This window comes from Ptychodera flava, chromosome 19 (genome assembly GCF_041260155.1).
Source record: "Ptychodera flava strain L36383 chromosome 19, AS_Pfla_20210202, whole genome shotgun sequence".
Classification (NCBI taxonomy): Eukaryota; Metazoa; Hemichordata; class Enteropneusta; family Ptychoderidae; genus Ptychodera; species Ptychodera flava.
Window position 1 is genome coordinate 13,845,330 of NC_091946.1, and position 17,253 is coordinate 13,862,582.

At 37.8% G+C, this 17,253-nt stretch overlaps 2 protein-coding genes across 2 annotated transcripts; both read right to left on the minus strand.

Moving 5' to 3' along the window:
* Window positions 1-832: 832 nt before the first annotated feature.
* Window positions 833-3,371, minus strand: LOC139118240 (uncharacterized). The gene is made up of 3 exons (XM_070681519.1): window positions 2,811-3,371; window positions 2,158-2,249; window positions 833-1,196 (listed from the first exon to the last, which is right to left on the minus strand). Exons 1-3 carry the CDS (start codon window positions 3,245-3,247, stop codon window positions 1,069-1,071), a joined length of 657 nt encoding a protein of 218 aa, XP_070537620.1. The 5' UTR covers window positions 3,248-3,371; the 3' UTR covers window positions 833-1,068.
* Window positions 3,360-15,753, minus strand: LOC139119003 (acid-sensing ion channel 1A-like). Its single transcript, XM_070682614.1, has 9 exons — window positions 15,656-15,753; window positions 11,994-12,161; window positions 8,616-8,822; window positions 7,752-7,873; window positions 6,132-6,313; window positions 5,481-5,643; window positions 5,018-5,074; window positions 4,141-4,355; window positions 3,360-3,377 (listed from the first exon to the last, which is right to left on the minus strand). The coding sequence occupies exons 1-9, from the start codon at window positions 15,751-15,753 to the stop codon at window positions 3,360-3,362; spliced, it is 1,230 nt and encodes a 409-aa protein (XP_070538715.1).
* Window positions 15,754-17,253: the final 1,500 nt, after the last annotated feature.

The window sequence follows — 17,253 nt, forward strand, 5'->3', positions numbered from 1 at the left end:
GACACAATTATCAATAAAGCTGTTAAGTGACTCATGCAACGTAAATGTTTACAAGAATCTTTACACTATCTTCATCTCAATACTCCAGACGTGGCCAGTCTGAGAACAACTTTGGAATGTTTACCTTTTAAATTGTATAAAAGAAATTCATCAAAGAGAGAGGGTATTTATAATAGAAGTAAGAGAAGACTGTAAGATTTCATTATAATGTAGAAATAAAATGTGATGATAATTGTGTCCAATATCATTAAGAATATCTAATAGAAGGTAGCATTGGTAAAATTTTATGAACAGGCTCAGTGGTGTGCATGCGCACCTGACCACGTGCACAGTGTTTGCACATGGTGTCATAAATCCTGGCATCACCAGGTACAACAGTATACACATATTGACTGACCATGAGGGCAACAGCATACGACTGTACCCCAGGGACTGTGAGTCACCCCCAATACAGACTGTTTCCCGAGACCGTAGGCCGAGGGAAACAGTCTGTTTTTGGGGTGACTGACAGGCCCGAGGGGTTAAAGACGTATGCTGTTACTCTCAGGGCCAGTCAATGCGTGTTTTATAACACACCTCATCCATAGCCATGCATAAGAACGTACAATATACAAAACTTGTCGCGTGTATGATGTAATATGTTGGAGTAGTTCGGCAAGAAACAGTTTTTCCCGACTGGGTCGCAATAATTCTGCAATATGTTCAATGTACCATTGATTATCGTTTTCGCTCGATTCGAGTCCTTGTTGGAAACCAGAGCATTCAGTTCTTCTTCAGAAAGAAGGATATACCGAGAAATTTCTCGACTATCGTTTTGCTCGGCCGCAGACGACATTTTTGTTTACTTTCCACTTCGCGCATGCGCCAATGTTTTTCTGACGTCAGCGGGCATCATTTTCGGAACTGATGCTTGGCAAGCAACTGTTACGACAAATGATGCCTGATGACGTTGTTTACGTGGATCAGCACAAAAAGATCGTATCCCACATTGCTATCACTTGGAAAATTAGAACACAGACTGCGGATGAGGTGTGTTATAATCTGAACAGACGACTGCTATATCGTCCATTAGTCAGGGTTTGTCGCTGGCGTCACCGTCTTCTTACAGCATCTCCTCAAGATGAGAAAATCAAAAATTTCGAAAACGGACAGCAAACTTGCTCCGAAGAACAAACCAAGAACACCACCGATATCGCCTGCAAGAGAAAAACGTGATGTATTCGCAAGAATTACACACTGGCAAGGTTTCATTTTTAATGGGGTCGGTAGGTTATGACAGGCCTGATAAGTAAACCCTTTGTATTAAAAACGTTCATTACCATACTAGCATGCAGAGCTATTGACACCTTGATCAGAGTCTTCTCAAACTAGCCGTCTCGCCTCCTGAGGTAATTTCTAAACTACAAATCCTAGCATTATTATATTAATTTGTTGCCGTAGGCGTAGACCAGTCAAAATTTCACGTGTTCTGGGGTGTTCAGATAAAATTACATAACCTGCATAGTCTGATGCCCTTGAGAAGGAACTGCATTTAACAAATCTTCAATTAAACTTCCCTAATGAGCATTCAATGGTATGACAGTCATATTCAGCCTAAAAATTACAACTGTTACAGCAAATTTAAAGACATTTTCTGGCAGAGTCTAAGGTAGCAATAAATGAAATCAAAATACCTATTGCTATATTGTTAAAGGAAGGGTTTAACAAGTAAACAACAAGCCAGTGAGGCTGTGGATTTTAGTTATTCTTTATCAGTAGTAATCATAATGAAGTCGGACAATAGATTATGATCGTAGGTCATGTGAGGAAGAAAGATGTATCAGCGAGTGTTGAACTGAAGCTTTAAAGTCAGGTTCACACATAACGTGACAGGGAGAGCTATGTGGGTGGTGAATTGTAGCAGTCATTGTCATGATCGTACGACACGTGACTGGGCATGCTATTATTCTCGCTTCTGTGATACCACGTGGAAACCAGTTGATTTATTAGTCAAGAACTGCTACCTTCGCGTTGTCAAAATTGTGCTTAGTGTTGATCAGCGAGCATGTACAGTCAATGTCTCAAAGTTCTCAATATCAATCATCATCTCTCTTATATCACAACATGCATTAAAAATAAATTCGTGCTGAGGAAGAAGCAATGTCTATTTATATTTACATATGACACTGAAGACTTGGTAGTCAGCTCTTTGGGTAATGATTTCCACCACCATATCTTTGAAATAGACATTCACTTTAACCACGTTTTGCCTGAAAATATTTGAAATTATTTAGTGTGGCTGTGACTGATGTTCAAATATTTGTATACCGAACTATAAACTTGGCACCCTATCGCTTTATGATTGTATGTATATACTCAATTGCACATTTCAAAGGTTTCTTACAAAGACGTTGACAAGTGACACGAAGCAGCTTTTTTACACATTTTGATATTTACATTTTTCCTGTCTGTACGCTGAAAATATTGTGTGTTTCAATATTATACACACAAATATTCAAGTCAATGAAATCTTCGGCCTTTCAACATTTTTGTCCCCATAGAAAAATGATGGGATCAGATGAATAACCCCGGGCCTGTACATATCATAGAGTCATGCATTTTGCAGGGTTAACCAAAGACATTCACTGAATATGCTACAAGCCACAAGAACTGAAACATCTATGCAAAAGTACAGGCAGATTGACCCTTCCAGAGAAAGGTATTAATCGAACATTTGATTGTATGAATTTTTGCGAAGCTCTGTGCGATAAAAATTAATTGATAGATTATAATATTGCCCTTCAATTTTCAGACGAGACCCTTGTACTGACCTGACATGTAGAAAACAAATTTCTTCGCCTGACATTTTTTCCCGCAGACTTGCAAATCTCTCCTCAAAACAGTCTCTGTAAGAATCGTAAATCGAGTCAAAAATTTCATCGTAGGCTTTCATGAAAGTGACAAGTAAAACTCTGCTGGCGGCGGCGCTGTCGATCGTCTTGTTACCTTGAAACACTTGCGAGTCTTCAAACGTGGTCGGAATGCTCCTGCTTAGGAGAATCTCATACCACTGTCGATGTATGAGATGCTCGTGTGCAGCATTGTACGTACGATTGTAGATATCACCGCCAACGGTGAGGTCGCTAGTGTCGTTTTCGTTCACCATGTCGTAGGCTTCCCGGTACATGTTAAGTGTAACAATGAGATTCAGTTCATAGTATATATTCTCATAGAATACAGGCAGGGTGGCATTCAGCAATCCAATCATGTATTCGTACTGGATGTTCTTTGAAATATTATGGCCGTAGTATCTAAGGTGTGTCGATAAAAGTGTTAAGATAGACTGCAAATCAGTGGCCTTTAGGCACGGTATGTAATGATCATCCGCTATAGCCATTCTGTAACAAAATGAAAACATTATATTAGTTTCTAGTTCAGGTTAGTTAGGTCTACATGTAAGCAATCACGTGCACAATTTATTTGTCCCAATTTTTCACTGTCTATGGTTTGGCGATTCCAGCATGGTAAGATGCAATTTAATGCAGTTTTCGTATTGTGAACACGACTTGGAAAGATTCATGAGGTAGATATATCGTTGTAGATGGGACCACCATGGCGTAAAGGTAAATGTATTACAAAACGAAGCTCTTTGCGCTCTCACGTTTTTTCTACGTATCAGCGCGCGAGGAACTGGCTGGCATGCAAACGCCAGTCGCCGGTTAGCAAAACCCTGAAAAAAAACGTCCGATGGACGAATGCAGAACACGGTTATTTGCTAGGCTCGGCAAAAGGAAGAGTAAATCACACGGTAGGGATCCAGAGATGAGTATATATACGGGGAGCTTTGCAGTTTTGGATACATCTGCTTTTTCTGGTAAGATATCGGGCAGGCCACAAAAAACTACCGGGTAAGAGAGGGAAAAAGTTTTAAGTCGTATTAACTAGTTCAGTGCATACATTTGCATTTAACATTTCTGTTACAAAAAAAATTCAGAGTAGGGATGCAACTTGACGTAATTATCACACTTATTGTATGACTAAAGTATAGGCCGTGATGGATTTAAAAAAGGTGGTAAATATATGAGGCTAAAAGTAATGGCCGTTTCGTTTGTTTGCGATCAGTTCACATGTTATTATAGCGATACTTACTGAGAACCTTACCCTGTCTGGTAACAAAAAAATTAAAAGGTCGGTCAGAGAAACTAACCTAAAATAGTCGGCGTAAGCATTACGACACATCACATCGCCCTTTCTGTTCAAGTCTCGTACCACTGGGAATGACGGGTAGGATTGATAGGAGAGCGACATATCATAGGAGACAAGGTCACATGCATCTTGGCAATGTGTACAGAAAGAAGTGTTCGTTGCAAGGTCCTCTGTAGCGAATGAAAGAATGGCACCGTACTTAAGGAGCCGTAAATCATTAAAATCACTCACTTAAAATTTGCATTTACATACATATAGTTGAAGAGGCTAGTCAGCTGTCATTACTCCAATAATTAAGGTAAGAAAGCAATTAACAATAATAATATATCAACTTTACTGAATGCAATTAGATCATCTGAAGTATTTAAGGTTCCTAGCCAACTTGAAGTGTTTGGCCCAACCTAAAAAAATCGGTCAAAAATGAACTCGTAAGCCTATTAATGTTTATATTTTCAGAAAGCACAGATATTGCAAAAACTGTACTTTGTATTTTGTAAGCATTGTTTACATGCCGATCAAGCGGAGGTTAGTTTGAATAACCTATCGAAAACAAATAATTCAATCATTAAAAATAAAAAATCGCAGCATTTATCAACATCTTGGCTTTCATTTAATTTATACTTTACTGGGGTTTCGAGCTAAGTTCTTTGCATAGATTTCATTGCTTGGAAGAGCAGTAGTTGTCGCGCACCCTTAAGGCAATAGGGGATCATGATTATCCAAACGAATGCGATGATGATGATGATAATGATAATGATGGTGATTATTAAGATTACTGCGTTGACGATGATGCGGACGATGATACATTTACTATTAAATATATTGATATTACCCATCGCTTCAAAATAGCAGTTACCCATTTCTTCTGGTAGGCAATAGCGTGCGTCACCTGTGAATATATGATGTGCATTATGTGAGAAATGGTGCGATCATGTGACGTCATTGCCTCATAACTTGTAACAATCTATCGTCAAATGTGTTTGTCTGTCTGTGTAATGTATGTATGTATGTATGTATGTATGTATGTATGTATGTATGTATGTATGTATGTATGTATGTATGTATGTATGTATGTATGTATGTATGTATGTATGTATTCATGCATGCATACAGCCACGCAGGTAGGTAGGCCGGTAGGTAGGTAAGAAGGTAGATCTACAGGTATATATATCGGCATGCGTGGTATGCATACACGCTTGCGTACATATGAAGGTATTTATATAATATATCATGATACAGTGTATGAAAATCAATATTCCTATTTAAACTTTCCAATTAGTAATGAAGTGCGTCACCTGGCATATAGAAGTATCTGCAGCCACATTCGTCCAAAATGTATGACGTCACACATTCTATGTTACACTTTGACCTGGAGTAGTCGCCATTGAAGTATTTCATCCTCGCCTTGGTCTGCGTGATGCAGTTAGAGTGACCTTTGGGTTCGGGGAGGAGATTTTCCTACGGTGTTAGGAAAGAAAGGTGGGTAGAAACTGCCTTATACATTTAAAGGGACATTGCGTAAGCTTGAGTTCGTATATTTTTCTGTTTAGCAACATGACATTGAACTTGTCACTGCAGTTTGATGAGTTTCACGCGATGCTCGAGCAAGCGCTTTGAAACATGCTATTGAATATGGGTCTGGACCAATTGAATAAAGCAAAATGCATCACACACACACACACACAAACAGCAGATGTATTGACAAGGTGATAAAGTGATTCCTTGTAACCTAAGAGCAAAATTGGAAGAAGCCACGGATCGATTTCTTGTGTATGCAGAGGGGTGTGAAACTTAAAGGCATGCAGCTGAGCACGTAATCATTAGGTTGAACAGCATAAATATGTCATGATGAGTGATATATCAGACCCGCAAGTGGTGATATATCATGTAGCACCATGCCATTCATTTGATCAACGGTTCCACAAAATTATCGCTAACGTTCAAACCTTTTTCGGTGCCAATGCTACGAGAGTATGTGTCCCTGGAGAAAGAGCAAATCCCAGGTCCTCGATGTTTGGGACGTCTCCTTGGTCGTGAACCATGGCTTTGAAGCCAACAGTATCCCGTGGACCACTTATGTAGTCTGCTAACTCCACATTAAGATAAACCATGAGACCATGCCGTTCACCTTAATTTTATTAGTACATGTATATAGGAAACACTATATCATTAAATATTATAACATGCATGAAAAGTTGTCTGACGCTGGTCGCGAAAGCATGAAACTCAGAGTCACAAATACAGCAAATAAACAGGATGGTTGAAGAGTCTCATTACGTTTACATTATTACAAGTTTTTGTAGATAACATTCTAGATAAAAGAACCAACTCATTTAAGTGTCTGGATAGAACACACGAGGGACTGCTCAATTACTTGTGTTGAGAGAAAAGACCGAAGTTATTAGGACAGCACTCTGGCCAACCATAAGACGTACTGATGTCAATCAGTATAGACACACAAGAATAAACAGTGGAGTGGAGTGTCACTTAGACGTCTGTCAAGTTTTACTTCTTAGAACATGCATGCCCTTCAACTTTTAAACACCACTCACTACTTGTTCTAGTTTATTTGACATCTACAATATTGTTATTACATATTTTAATCACATTGTCAGAGTCTATGGAGACGTTTTTTTACAGTTCAAAATCCCCTTTATTCGGTATTGAAACATATATTATAGCTATACCATGGCATTTTGATATTACTAGAATTGTTGACACCATGAAAACCTTAGTCCTAGCTTCCTGTAAACACAAAACAGGCTGGGCAGCGAGATGTTTAATTTTCAGTACAAATGTTATACTGTATACATGAAAGCCGATGTGTTGTGTGGTGTCCATGGCTCAGCGTTTTCATTAAAAATCTTTTCATTAAAGCTTCCATATGACAGAATAAAAACCAGTATTCAAAAGACATTTCTGTCTGACATGTGGTAATCGCTGCTTCATTAATTCCTCTCAGAGTCTCACTGTTTATCCATGTGTCTCCCAGAAAATCCTAATCAGCATCTGTCTGCATTCATTGTATCATGTTTGGTCTACCTAGAGTGTTGACATAGACCGACAGCAAACTGTTTAGATATCATCAACATAATTAGCATTTCGGCACCTCCGTATCCAAACACTCAAATGAGTAGATCCGTTTTATCTACAATGTTATCTACAGAACTTGTGTGGGACATACAAAAAAGTAAACGTAATGTATATGGGACTGTTCAACCATCCTGTTTTTGTAGTAAGTTGAGTTATTATTGAAAAACTATGAGTGTGTGTGAGTGTGTGTGTGCGAGCTTCCGTTTGTTGCCATTTGTGAAGAAAACTTCAGTAAATTTGGTATTTCTAATGGCTTGAGTGAAGTGTTGATGTTTCAAAACAACAGACGAATGACGAACGACCATTATTACTGGGCCAAATGAGTGTATGTACTTACAAGCAATGTGACATGCTTTCAAAGTAACTTAACACACTTTTAGTTTCATCAAAATTATCTGCTTTCAGTTAAGCGGCGAATATCGTAGAGGTCACCCAGCGACGATCTTATTCTACCTCATTTTATCGATACTTACCTGAGGAATACTCATGGTGTACTTCCCCAGACTCTCCAGAATTAAATGTGAAGCACACACCATAATTTGTGACTGTCTTTGTAAAATTCTCTGGGCCGCAATTTTCACCTCGCCAACGACACCTGGTGCAAATTAAAGGACTGCGATCAAAGATTATGTCAGAGATCAATGATGTAATTTTACCTTCAATTAACGGGGAAGATGTTAATGAAGTTCGTTGAAGGCACTGAAATGTTTGAGAATGGCCTAAGCAGCCACGTAACCATGTATACAACCTTGGGATATTAATTGTATTAACACAAAGTATTCTGAAGTGCATCCTAAACGATACTCTAAATTAGCTTTTCTAAAGATTTGTCTCAAAATAAAAAGATACCTAGATATTGTTTTCATAGCACATGTTATTTTTTTATCTTCCGCCAATTTGTTTATGATTTAGATTTCTATTGTTTCAACATGCACGGTTTAATATTTGTATAGTGTATAGTTTTACTGCTTTTGTTTCAAGTTTTGTTTTTCGTGCGTCTTGCGTTGCATTTCATATTCTTAATATCTTAGTATTTTGTATGTCTAGAGGACCTTGGGGAAGATTAGCATTTATGCTAACCAGGTTTCCTGTCTTGGATTTTAACCCTCTTTAAATAAAGTCTAAATAAAAAAACCATAAATAAAATATTAGTGATTTTAGCACAATGATTATTTCTTTTGGTACTTAACGTTGGATTAAACAACGAAACACGATGACGGCATCTTTCATTTAATCCTAAAAGTGTGAGACATATATAAAACATCGCGTTTAGATAGAAATCACTCAAGGCTCATATTTTGGTAAAGTAGCATTGTAAGGTAGATCAAGATTATTACCAGAGGATAGCATCTTCTGTTTTGTGGGCCACTGCTTCCATGTAGCCGAGTAAATCCGATCCGAACTTGACGCCATAGTCGGCTCCTCGATAGTCTATATCGGTATACCGTTCAATCCCCATGTACTCTCGGCTAAAGATAGTTTGTGAGACTTGCTGTGAGATCTCCAGGTTTAAATATCCGGCATCCTCAGCGAGAAGGGATTTCCTGTATAACAAAAGTAGGAAAACTGAAATAATTCGAAGTGTAAATTTGGAAAAAAATGCCCGCCGTTAGCTTTAAATCGTTCTTGTTTTGCAATATTTCTTATTGTCCAATCTTTAGGGTGTTTTGGCCAACTTACATGATCATAGCGTTCATATTTGCCAGGGGTATCCATGAATTCACTATTTATGGTTTCAATAATCGCAATCATACCCATCCGTAATCCAATAAGACAAGGTAAAAATTCGTAATACAATAACATAGACACAAAACAGCACAGAACAGACAGTAAATAACCGGTCCACGCAACAAAGTCAAATTCATGAAAGAAAGATATATGGACCTCTGGCAAAACACCAAGAAGTGATTTTAGGTGTTTCGAAAATAGTAAGCGCATCCTTCCCCATATGTGGCACCCGCCATATATCAATCTGTAGGTCAAATAGGTAGTGGTCACTGAGGTCCGATGTCATTGATGCCATTACCGATCATTTGTCGAAGAGACATATTGTATTTATCTATCAGCTTGCGATACCTGCCAAAAAGCGTTGAATGTACAGACAAGTCTTTCTATCGTGTAACCTTGATTTAACAGTTTGTAAGAGGGATGGAAGTTTGCATATAAAGTTTCATGTTGTATGTTAAGAATACTTGAATGATTGTCCTTCAATAGGTTCTGTTAAGTTACTCAGTTTGGTTTGCAAGTAAAATTAACACGATTGGAATTAATTTGGGATAATTGGATTTTCATATCTTTAAACTTTCTCAAAAGTGTTAGGTGCTCTTTGGCTGATTGTTGCAATATTACAAATTACTCATAAAAACAACTGTGTAACTTAAAAAGGAAAGCAGATGAGCTGACATTTGCAGATCAAACAGACATTTCTTCACCATCCAATTATCCCAAATTAGTTCCAATCGTGTTCATTAGGAATATATGCAAAACGTTATGGTTCATGGGGTTTGAATGTTTCCCCTTTGTAAAGCAATACTTCATTCGTCTAAACTTGTCTCTGAACATGTGAAACACTGCGTGTAGACTCTGAACGATCCATACTGAAAGTGATTTATAACAATTATTATCATCAAAATTTCTTACAATTATTTTAGATAATATGACGGAACCCCATGATCTGTCAGTGCCAGCGCGCCGTACTAGTGGTATTTGCACGAGTGCTGCGGTGTATTCGGCGGCAGTCCTTTCACAAGCGAAGTGAGTGAGAGGACAGCCGAATACATCGCAGCACTCGTGCAAATACGGCCAGTACGGCGCACTCGTACTCACGGGCCATGGGGTTCTGTTATCAGTACATATGTTCTATCTTTTATTTGCATTATCCATAGAGAAAATCGACGATTAGTCGTGCGTACTACTTGTCTGTCAAACCTTCAGCTCGACCCGGCGGAGTTATATAACATTGACATCACTGTAATGAGGCATCGAATCAGCTTTCACTTTCATTGGTCAACGCCACCACACCCTCTATTTAGAATGGTTAAACCACAGACAAATATATACAACAGACTAGCAACGGGCATTGTTCAAGGTGTGAAGCGGTTACGTAAGCCCTCCATGTTTGCCTCGCCTCAGGAAGCTCTCGACTCTTTTCTCCGAAGAGTGCCGACCATGCACCCTTCGGTAGTTTCCGGATTTTCGCTAATTTTTAAGCAAAGTATGTTCGGCAAAGTTTGTGTTGAGTTGTTGTCTTGTGGTACTGAGGAGAATTGGCACGTTGGCGAAAACTGGAAAGCTTTGAGCTTCAGGGAGGTAGTTTTACCATTTTAAAAATTCTTCTTACCTTTTAATGAATATATAATGAGCATGTTTGAACCAAAGTTGAAAGTTTTTTATCGATACTGTCAGATTTTATTCAATGGTTTACGGTCAGTCATACCGTCTTTTACACGTTCGTCAAGGAAGGACATGTTTATGAAACTGCTGGCATGTTATGTTTTGATTGGCGTGAAGCAGTGTTTCTGCCCTGAGAGCTCACAAAGTAACTATGGTTGTTACGCGACTAGCAGCACGATGCCATCTCGTCGTTTTTTCGCATATTCCCGTGCAATTATCAACCACAAGCAAAGTCTCCAAAAAATCTAACACCTGTGAAGCTCATTTTAATATGAAAAGGCCATAGTCTACCGAGACGACCATGGAACAAAAGGCATTCTGCGTTGCTAGTCTGTTCTACATTTGTCTGTGGTTAAACTATTTTTTATACTTGTTTATCAAGAATAACGTCAGAGGAACGTCGGAGAGCTCAAACTGCTTGCGATCGCTCACACATACGTAGCAACATGCCATAGAAAGTCAAACGAAGATAACTTTGGAAATGGAACGCTCTTTACTTTTTCACATTTTGAGCTTGAATTCTTCTAAATGATCGATACAAATAACAGTTCAAAGATTTTTACGTGAATTTTAAGTGTCAGATACGGCAAATGTAACTTTACGAACGGTCAAATTTAAGTGTTCATCGTGGCACACGGCGCTCACTGTTATCAATAGCCTGTAGGACACACAAGCACAGAGTAAACTGCACGCAAAAATGACTTTCTAAATATTCTTAAGGATTGTAAACAGGGAATTCCAGTTTATAAAACTACCGGCAAAAAAATTCTCTGAAAATGTTAACTGTTTAATTGGTTCCGCTGTGTCCACAGTTGCGTGTGTTTCGATACATGATGGGCGCCGTGGCTATGCACGGCCACGGCCGGCGGTCACCGTGTATCGAACCACTCGTAACCGTGCCTCCGCCGACGTCGCCTGTAGTCAATGTTTTTGCTTCGTAGTTATTTTTTGGTAACGTCATCCATTTTAAGGTAACTAGCATTGAACTAAAGGGAAATGAAATCTTGTAGCCGACATTTTTTGTGTTTACAAACAAAGTAGTTCCGGGTTAAAATTGGTAAGTACTCATTAACATAAAGAAATGGCATAATGTTTTTGGTATTGCACTGCAGTGCAAATAACGGTAGTACGCGCGCGCTTCGATGCAAGTAAACTGTCGTACATATGTAATAATCTTTATTATTTGTCATATGACTTGGCATTTCCTTTGCCAACGATTAACAAATTTATCGGTTACCTTCTACGGCATAAACAAATATTCCACTACTGTATGAGATAGTAACGGCTAGATGACGGACGTACGCAAAAAACCCTTTGCTCACCTTACAAGATTGTTGTTGCAGAACGTTAAGGCAGGGAAGGGCATTGTAGGGACTTCCAGACGTTCAATGTTGATGGAGACGGGTTTCATCATGAACGTAGTCACAATTTTGTGACACTGTATACCGAGAGCAGTCGCCGCACCTAGCACGATTAATAGCCAGAGGAATCTATAAATTGACGAGAGACATAGTTATAACTTCATGTGCTAGGTTTTGAATCAGCTTCGGAGCCAATTGTTTACCTGTAGGACTGAAACCACACAAACAATCAACGTCAACAATCATTAGTGCGAGAACCAGGAATTGGGGAATCCCGCTGTCAAAAAGACGGTAATATTCAGAGGTTATTTTTATGCACGACGTGCATTATCCAATGAGATCCTAATTTTGGAAATCCTGTTTGTACGGGCACGGTACTTTAGTTTAGTTTAAAGGTACTCTGTATTCAACTTCAATAAATAAACACGAAATGCAACACGCACCTCGAAATAGCATTGACTCTAGATTTTTGCTAGACTTTCATAAAGAAAAATTACAAGCACAGAAACATTAAAAACCATTCTCTTTAGTGCATTAAAGTATAATTCAAGGATCAACTGCGCAGTTTTGGTGTAGAGAATATAATTACATAAAATTGACTGATATTTTAATTCATGGCTACACTTTATTTCGTTCATTCTGCGTGGAAATATTCGTTTTAACGGTTTTCACAAAATAAACAAACAAAAAAAAAAGAAAATTAAAACAGCAAGAGCTTCAAAGGCATTCAAATGAGTCCATTCAAACGCCAGACTATGAGAATATTTTATAAATTTATAGTGAGAAAATGGTTCCCCGGAGACGTATACTGCCTTAATTCTTGTCCGTGACTAACTTGGCAAATGTCATTTACCTACTCTCACTTATTTATCGTTTCTCATGACCAAATGTTGCGCTAAGAGCCGAAATAGGAAATAAAAATAGCGTGCTTCGCGGCCGAAATGTTTTTTGTCGAACAATGTTAAACTGTATTAATGTCATTAATCATTTATATTGATAGAAATAAAAGGGTAGAACAGAAACATGTACAAGGTCGATATTGGACGGATTTTTGTGGTTGTAACAAGTTCCAGATTATGCCCTGCAAATCAAAGGAACAGGAATTTACATTCAAACTTATGTTTAAACTTTTGTTTGATAAAGGTATTGGACAATGAAATTTTATGCCGTACAAAATGTCAGTTTGGGTAATGAGGCAGTTAAATTCCATTCATTAAAACGCTGATCAATCAGATTTGCCCTGCGCGTAATATAAATCGTTCGTGTGTGATGTTTACTTAACGTGTTTGCTTTTGGGGAAAGCTAATAGCTCAATTACAATACAGAGTGGCGTTGGTTTTTGAAATATGGCTTCAGGGAACTATGCAAATGTTTACGAAAGCACAATATTTCACGTAAAGCAACGTCACAGTTTATTTCTTTTCGATCACCTATCGTTGTTAAAACTAGAATATAAGGTGTCTGTTTAAAACTTTGACCTACACATATACCTTGCTGTAGGTCGGCTGTAGAGTAACTTTAAAGATCTAAGTTCTTTAAAAACATCATTCATCAGTGTTCTAACCGCGAGCATCGAACAGGTCATTTATAATCAATTGATTTATGATCATAGAACAGCTATTGTCAACAGACTGTGATAGTTATTGTTGGTGCGATGTAATTAGGAGAGAAACTGAAAGACTAGTCAATAGTATTTATTGGATTTTACACTTTGGTATCCATTTCGCCTTTAATCTAGAAAGTAATTAACGTAGAAGCTTTTGGATGGACGAGTTACTACTCTATGCAAAGATCGAAAAGGTCGCAGAGGGTACCGCCATGGCTGGTCGTCAAAACACGACTACAGCTTGCAGCATCTGCAACATGGAATTATTTTGTGTTGCTTTTTCCCGGGAAACAAAAAATAACGACGTTTGCTCCCTGTAATACATACAATTCTTTAAATACAATCAGCCGGGATCTTCTTGATTGCGGTCGAAAAATGATGATCATAATTTAATTCGAAATTGAAGAAGTTCAGTTGTTGGGTTGAGTTCTATTATTTTATTGATGTTAATTTATTTCACACAATGTTGAAAATATTTAAGGTAAACAGTTTAATTATAGTATTGACACAGGGATTATCATCTATTCATACAGGTTCCGGAGCAGAGACACTATGTAATATATGTACATTGTGTACACATAGATGACTCCAAAGGAGGACTTTTATTTGTGATTCTCCTCTATAGTGTTCATCAGTGTTTTCAAGTTTTTAATGTTGTCGACTACGGACATGGTTTTGTACCCCAACGCTCTGTAATAGTGACTAAAGCGCTTGATCAATGAATCAAAATAAGCAAACTAAACCTTAATAGACGCTTGCATTATTGTAAGTGAAGCATTTCATCATATGATTGCTCAACGTTTAGATGTTAAAAAAAAAGAATTGCAAACTTTTAAAAGGGTGATATCATTAGTAGCACATGGATAACATTACAGAATACCCTTCCACATGTCTGTCTTTGTGTCTGCCTTTGTTTCGACGTCTGTCTGTCTGTCTTTCTGTATATCTGTCTAAATGTCAAGTATCTGTACGTACTAATTTTGATCTGTGTAGTATGTACGTATGTATGTATGTATGTATGTATGTATGTATGTATGTATGTATGTATGTATGTATGTATGTATGTATGTATGTATGTATGTACCGATGTGGAATATATAAGTCATTGACCGTATGCTGGCATCTGAGTGTCAGAAAATATACCAGTAGCTTTCCGTCAATGTTTAGTCTAGTCTGCCTTTGTGTCGATGTCTGTCTGTCTGTCTTTCTGTATATCTGTCTGTTTAAATGCTAAATATCTGTATGAACTAATTTTGATCTGTGTAATATGAATGTATGTATGAATGTATGCATGCATGCATGCATGCATGTATGTATGTATGTATGTATGTATGTATGTATGTATGTATGTATGTATGTATGTATGTATGTATGTATGTATGTATGTATGTATGTATGTATTTACTATTTATGTATGTATCGATGTGGTATATATAAGTCATTGACCGTATGCTGGCATCTGAGTGTCAGAAAATATACCAGTAACTTTCCGTCGATGTTTAGTGAGAACACTACCAGGTGTCATATCAGTTATGCATATCGATTCAAAATTTAACAGGAAAGCTGTATAGCTAGTAGATTAAGGAGTACTGTCTATTTTGTTGAGACATTAACATTTTTACCACACAAAGTTGATGGCACTTTTCTGTCATGTACATTACACGGTAGATTATTTACATGTTAAAAGAAACCTTATAGTATATGCCTGGTACATGGCGTCATGAAGGCATGCATCTCGCGTCTATTGTCTATTATTACACACAAAATATGTAAGATGATACGTTAGCAAAGAAACCATTCAAAACGCCAAAAGAATCAGACAAGCCTTCGTATCATATTCTGATATTCATTTCATGTGAAGAAGCGTATGACGCGCAGATGACCGTGAACGATTTTCTTCAAACGGATTCACGCCTTGGTCGAAACACTTCTGTTAATTCAATACGATTTATAATATCCATCTCATCAGAGTTCAATACTGCAGCTTCGGATCCTTAACTGAGAATGTGTTGATTACCTTCTAAAACTGGCCGATTCCCTGTCACCAACGTACTTGATCCCGCCGATACTTGTCTCGTCTGCAAACGAAGTGGAGGCTGTGTCTTTGGAAGCCATGGCTTGACATAGACGTAGAGGACATCTATCTACTGGCGTCTAAACATGGGCTGTCCTCCGATCGGTTGATTTTTCAACAAAAGCGTATGAATTTCAAATGGAGGTCTGCTATATATTTCCATTGACAACGCGGAACAAAAGGTAAAGTGGCGTCATCCTTTTATATCCGGTGTACATTATCAAGGAATGAGCCCGCTGGATGGGGGAGTTTACGGCACTTAAGACGTGCCATTATCTATCACCTCGAACTTCATTGGTTACATGTGCATGGCTGTGTAATTCGCTTTTATTTGTTCAGTAAGCCGCACTATTTGCACTGGACGATAAATGCAAAGCGAGTAATTTACTCTCTCTCTCTCATCCTATGCAGCAAATCGATTTTAAAACCCGCAAAAGCGCCGCCAGAACTTTCCTTTGAATACTAGCATTGCACTAATATTGCTCTACAACACCAGGATCACAGAAGCAAGCGCCATAAGTTTGTCCGATAATTTGGGATTAGTATAAATATAAAAGACTACCATATGTCGCCAGTGACATCAGGCACCATGTCGATTATTTGATCACACTAAAACACAAGCCATACGATTTAGAGTGTAGAGGCCTAGATAGTGTTATACCCTACCTGTTTAAAGGGCTTGGAAACGAATAATGTTAAACCATGCGTGTAATCTGTCAAATGACGCAATTGAGTCAGAGAAAGGTACTCCAATGCATTCGATATAAGGGTCACTAACATAGGATTTTCATTAATGATTTACCATAAGAAAACTTTGTTCTCTAATTTATTTTAACGGTTACGCATCTATCCTCTGCAAAAAAAGAGCTCAAAGCTCCATTAAAGTTTTTTTTCCAATAGTCAGCGCATCAGCGAATACTATGATTTGTATTTTGCGATCATTTTGTCAAAGGTCTAATTACTTTTCCACTGAGTCGAAATTGGCACCCACGATTAGCAACACAATGAACCCGAAAAGTATGTCTGGGATTTTTTTTATCTGTACAAGTTTCTGTTTGTTACGGACTCTTAAAGGCATTGGAAAAGGAATCAATTACCAACAGGAAATTCCAAATCATAAATACAATCAAACAAAAATTGCCCATGCGGTTTGCAATATTGCCACAACAGCCCTTGATCACGCAAATTTCAACCTGAAACATTGCAATGTTTGTGCATGGGAAGAAACAAACATTTAGAGGTTATTCAAATTGACTGTCATGTGATCCGTATGTGAATAAAATGCTTACCAAATTAAGTAATAATATTTGCCAATATCAGAACAGAGTACTTTAATAGAGCTTACACCAGACCTTATGACAGTCAATATCGAACGAAATTGTTGACATTTTCGACGCAAACCAAGCACAGTTTAAGTGATGACAGCTGTAAATTAATTAAAATTAAATTGTCATCATTTATTTTGTAAAGGAAAAGTATTATCATTTTCTTCTTTGATTCTTATCCTTAAAGTTTCTATATAAGGGTGTATTAACAATAGG

Bases quoted from the DNA above. Each gene is read 5' to 3' on its own strand.
- LOC139118240 (XM_070681519.1), bottom strand. From the start codon at position 3,247: ATGATTGGATTGCTGAATGCCACCCTGCCTGTATTCTATGAGAATATA. The intron at 2,250-2,810 runs GTCAGTACAAGG...AAATATTTTCAG, and splicing joins ATTTGTTTTCTACATGTCAG to GCAAAACGTGGTTAAAGTGA. The intron at 1,197-2,157 runs GTAAATATAAAT...TTTCTCTTGCAG, and splicing joins CCAAGTCTTCAGTGTCATAT to GCGATATCGGTGGTGTTCTT.
- LOC139119003 (XM_070682614.1), bottom strand. From the start codon at position 15,753: ATGGCTTCCAAAGACACAGCCTCCACTTCGTTTGCAGACGAGACAAGT. The intron at 5,075-5,480 runs GTGACGCACTTC...ATATATTCACAG, and splicing joins CAGATACTTCTATATGCCAG to GTGACGCACGCTATTGCCTA. The intron at 4,356-5,017 runs GTAATATCAATA...CATTCGCTACAG, and splicing joins CTGCTATTTTGAAGCGATGG to AGGACCTTGCAACGAACACT.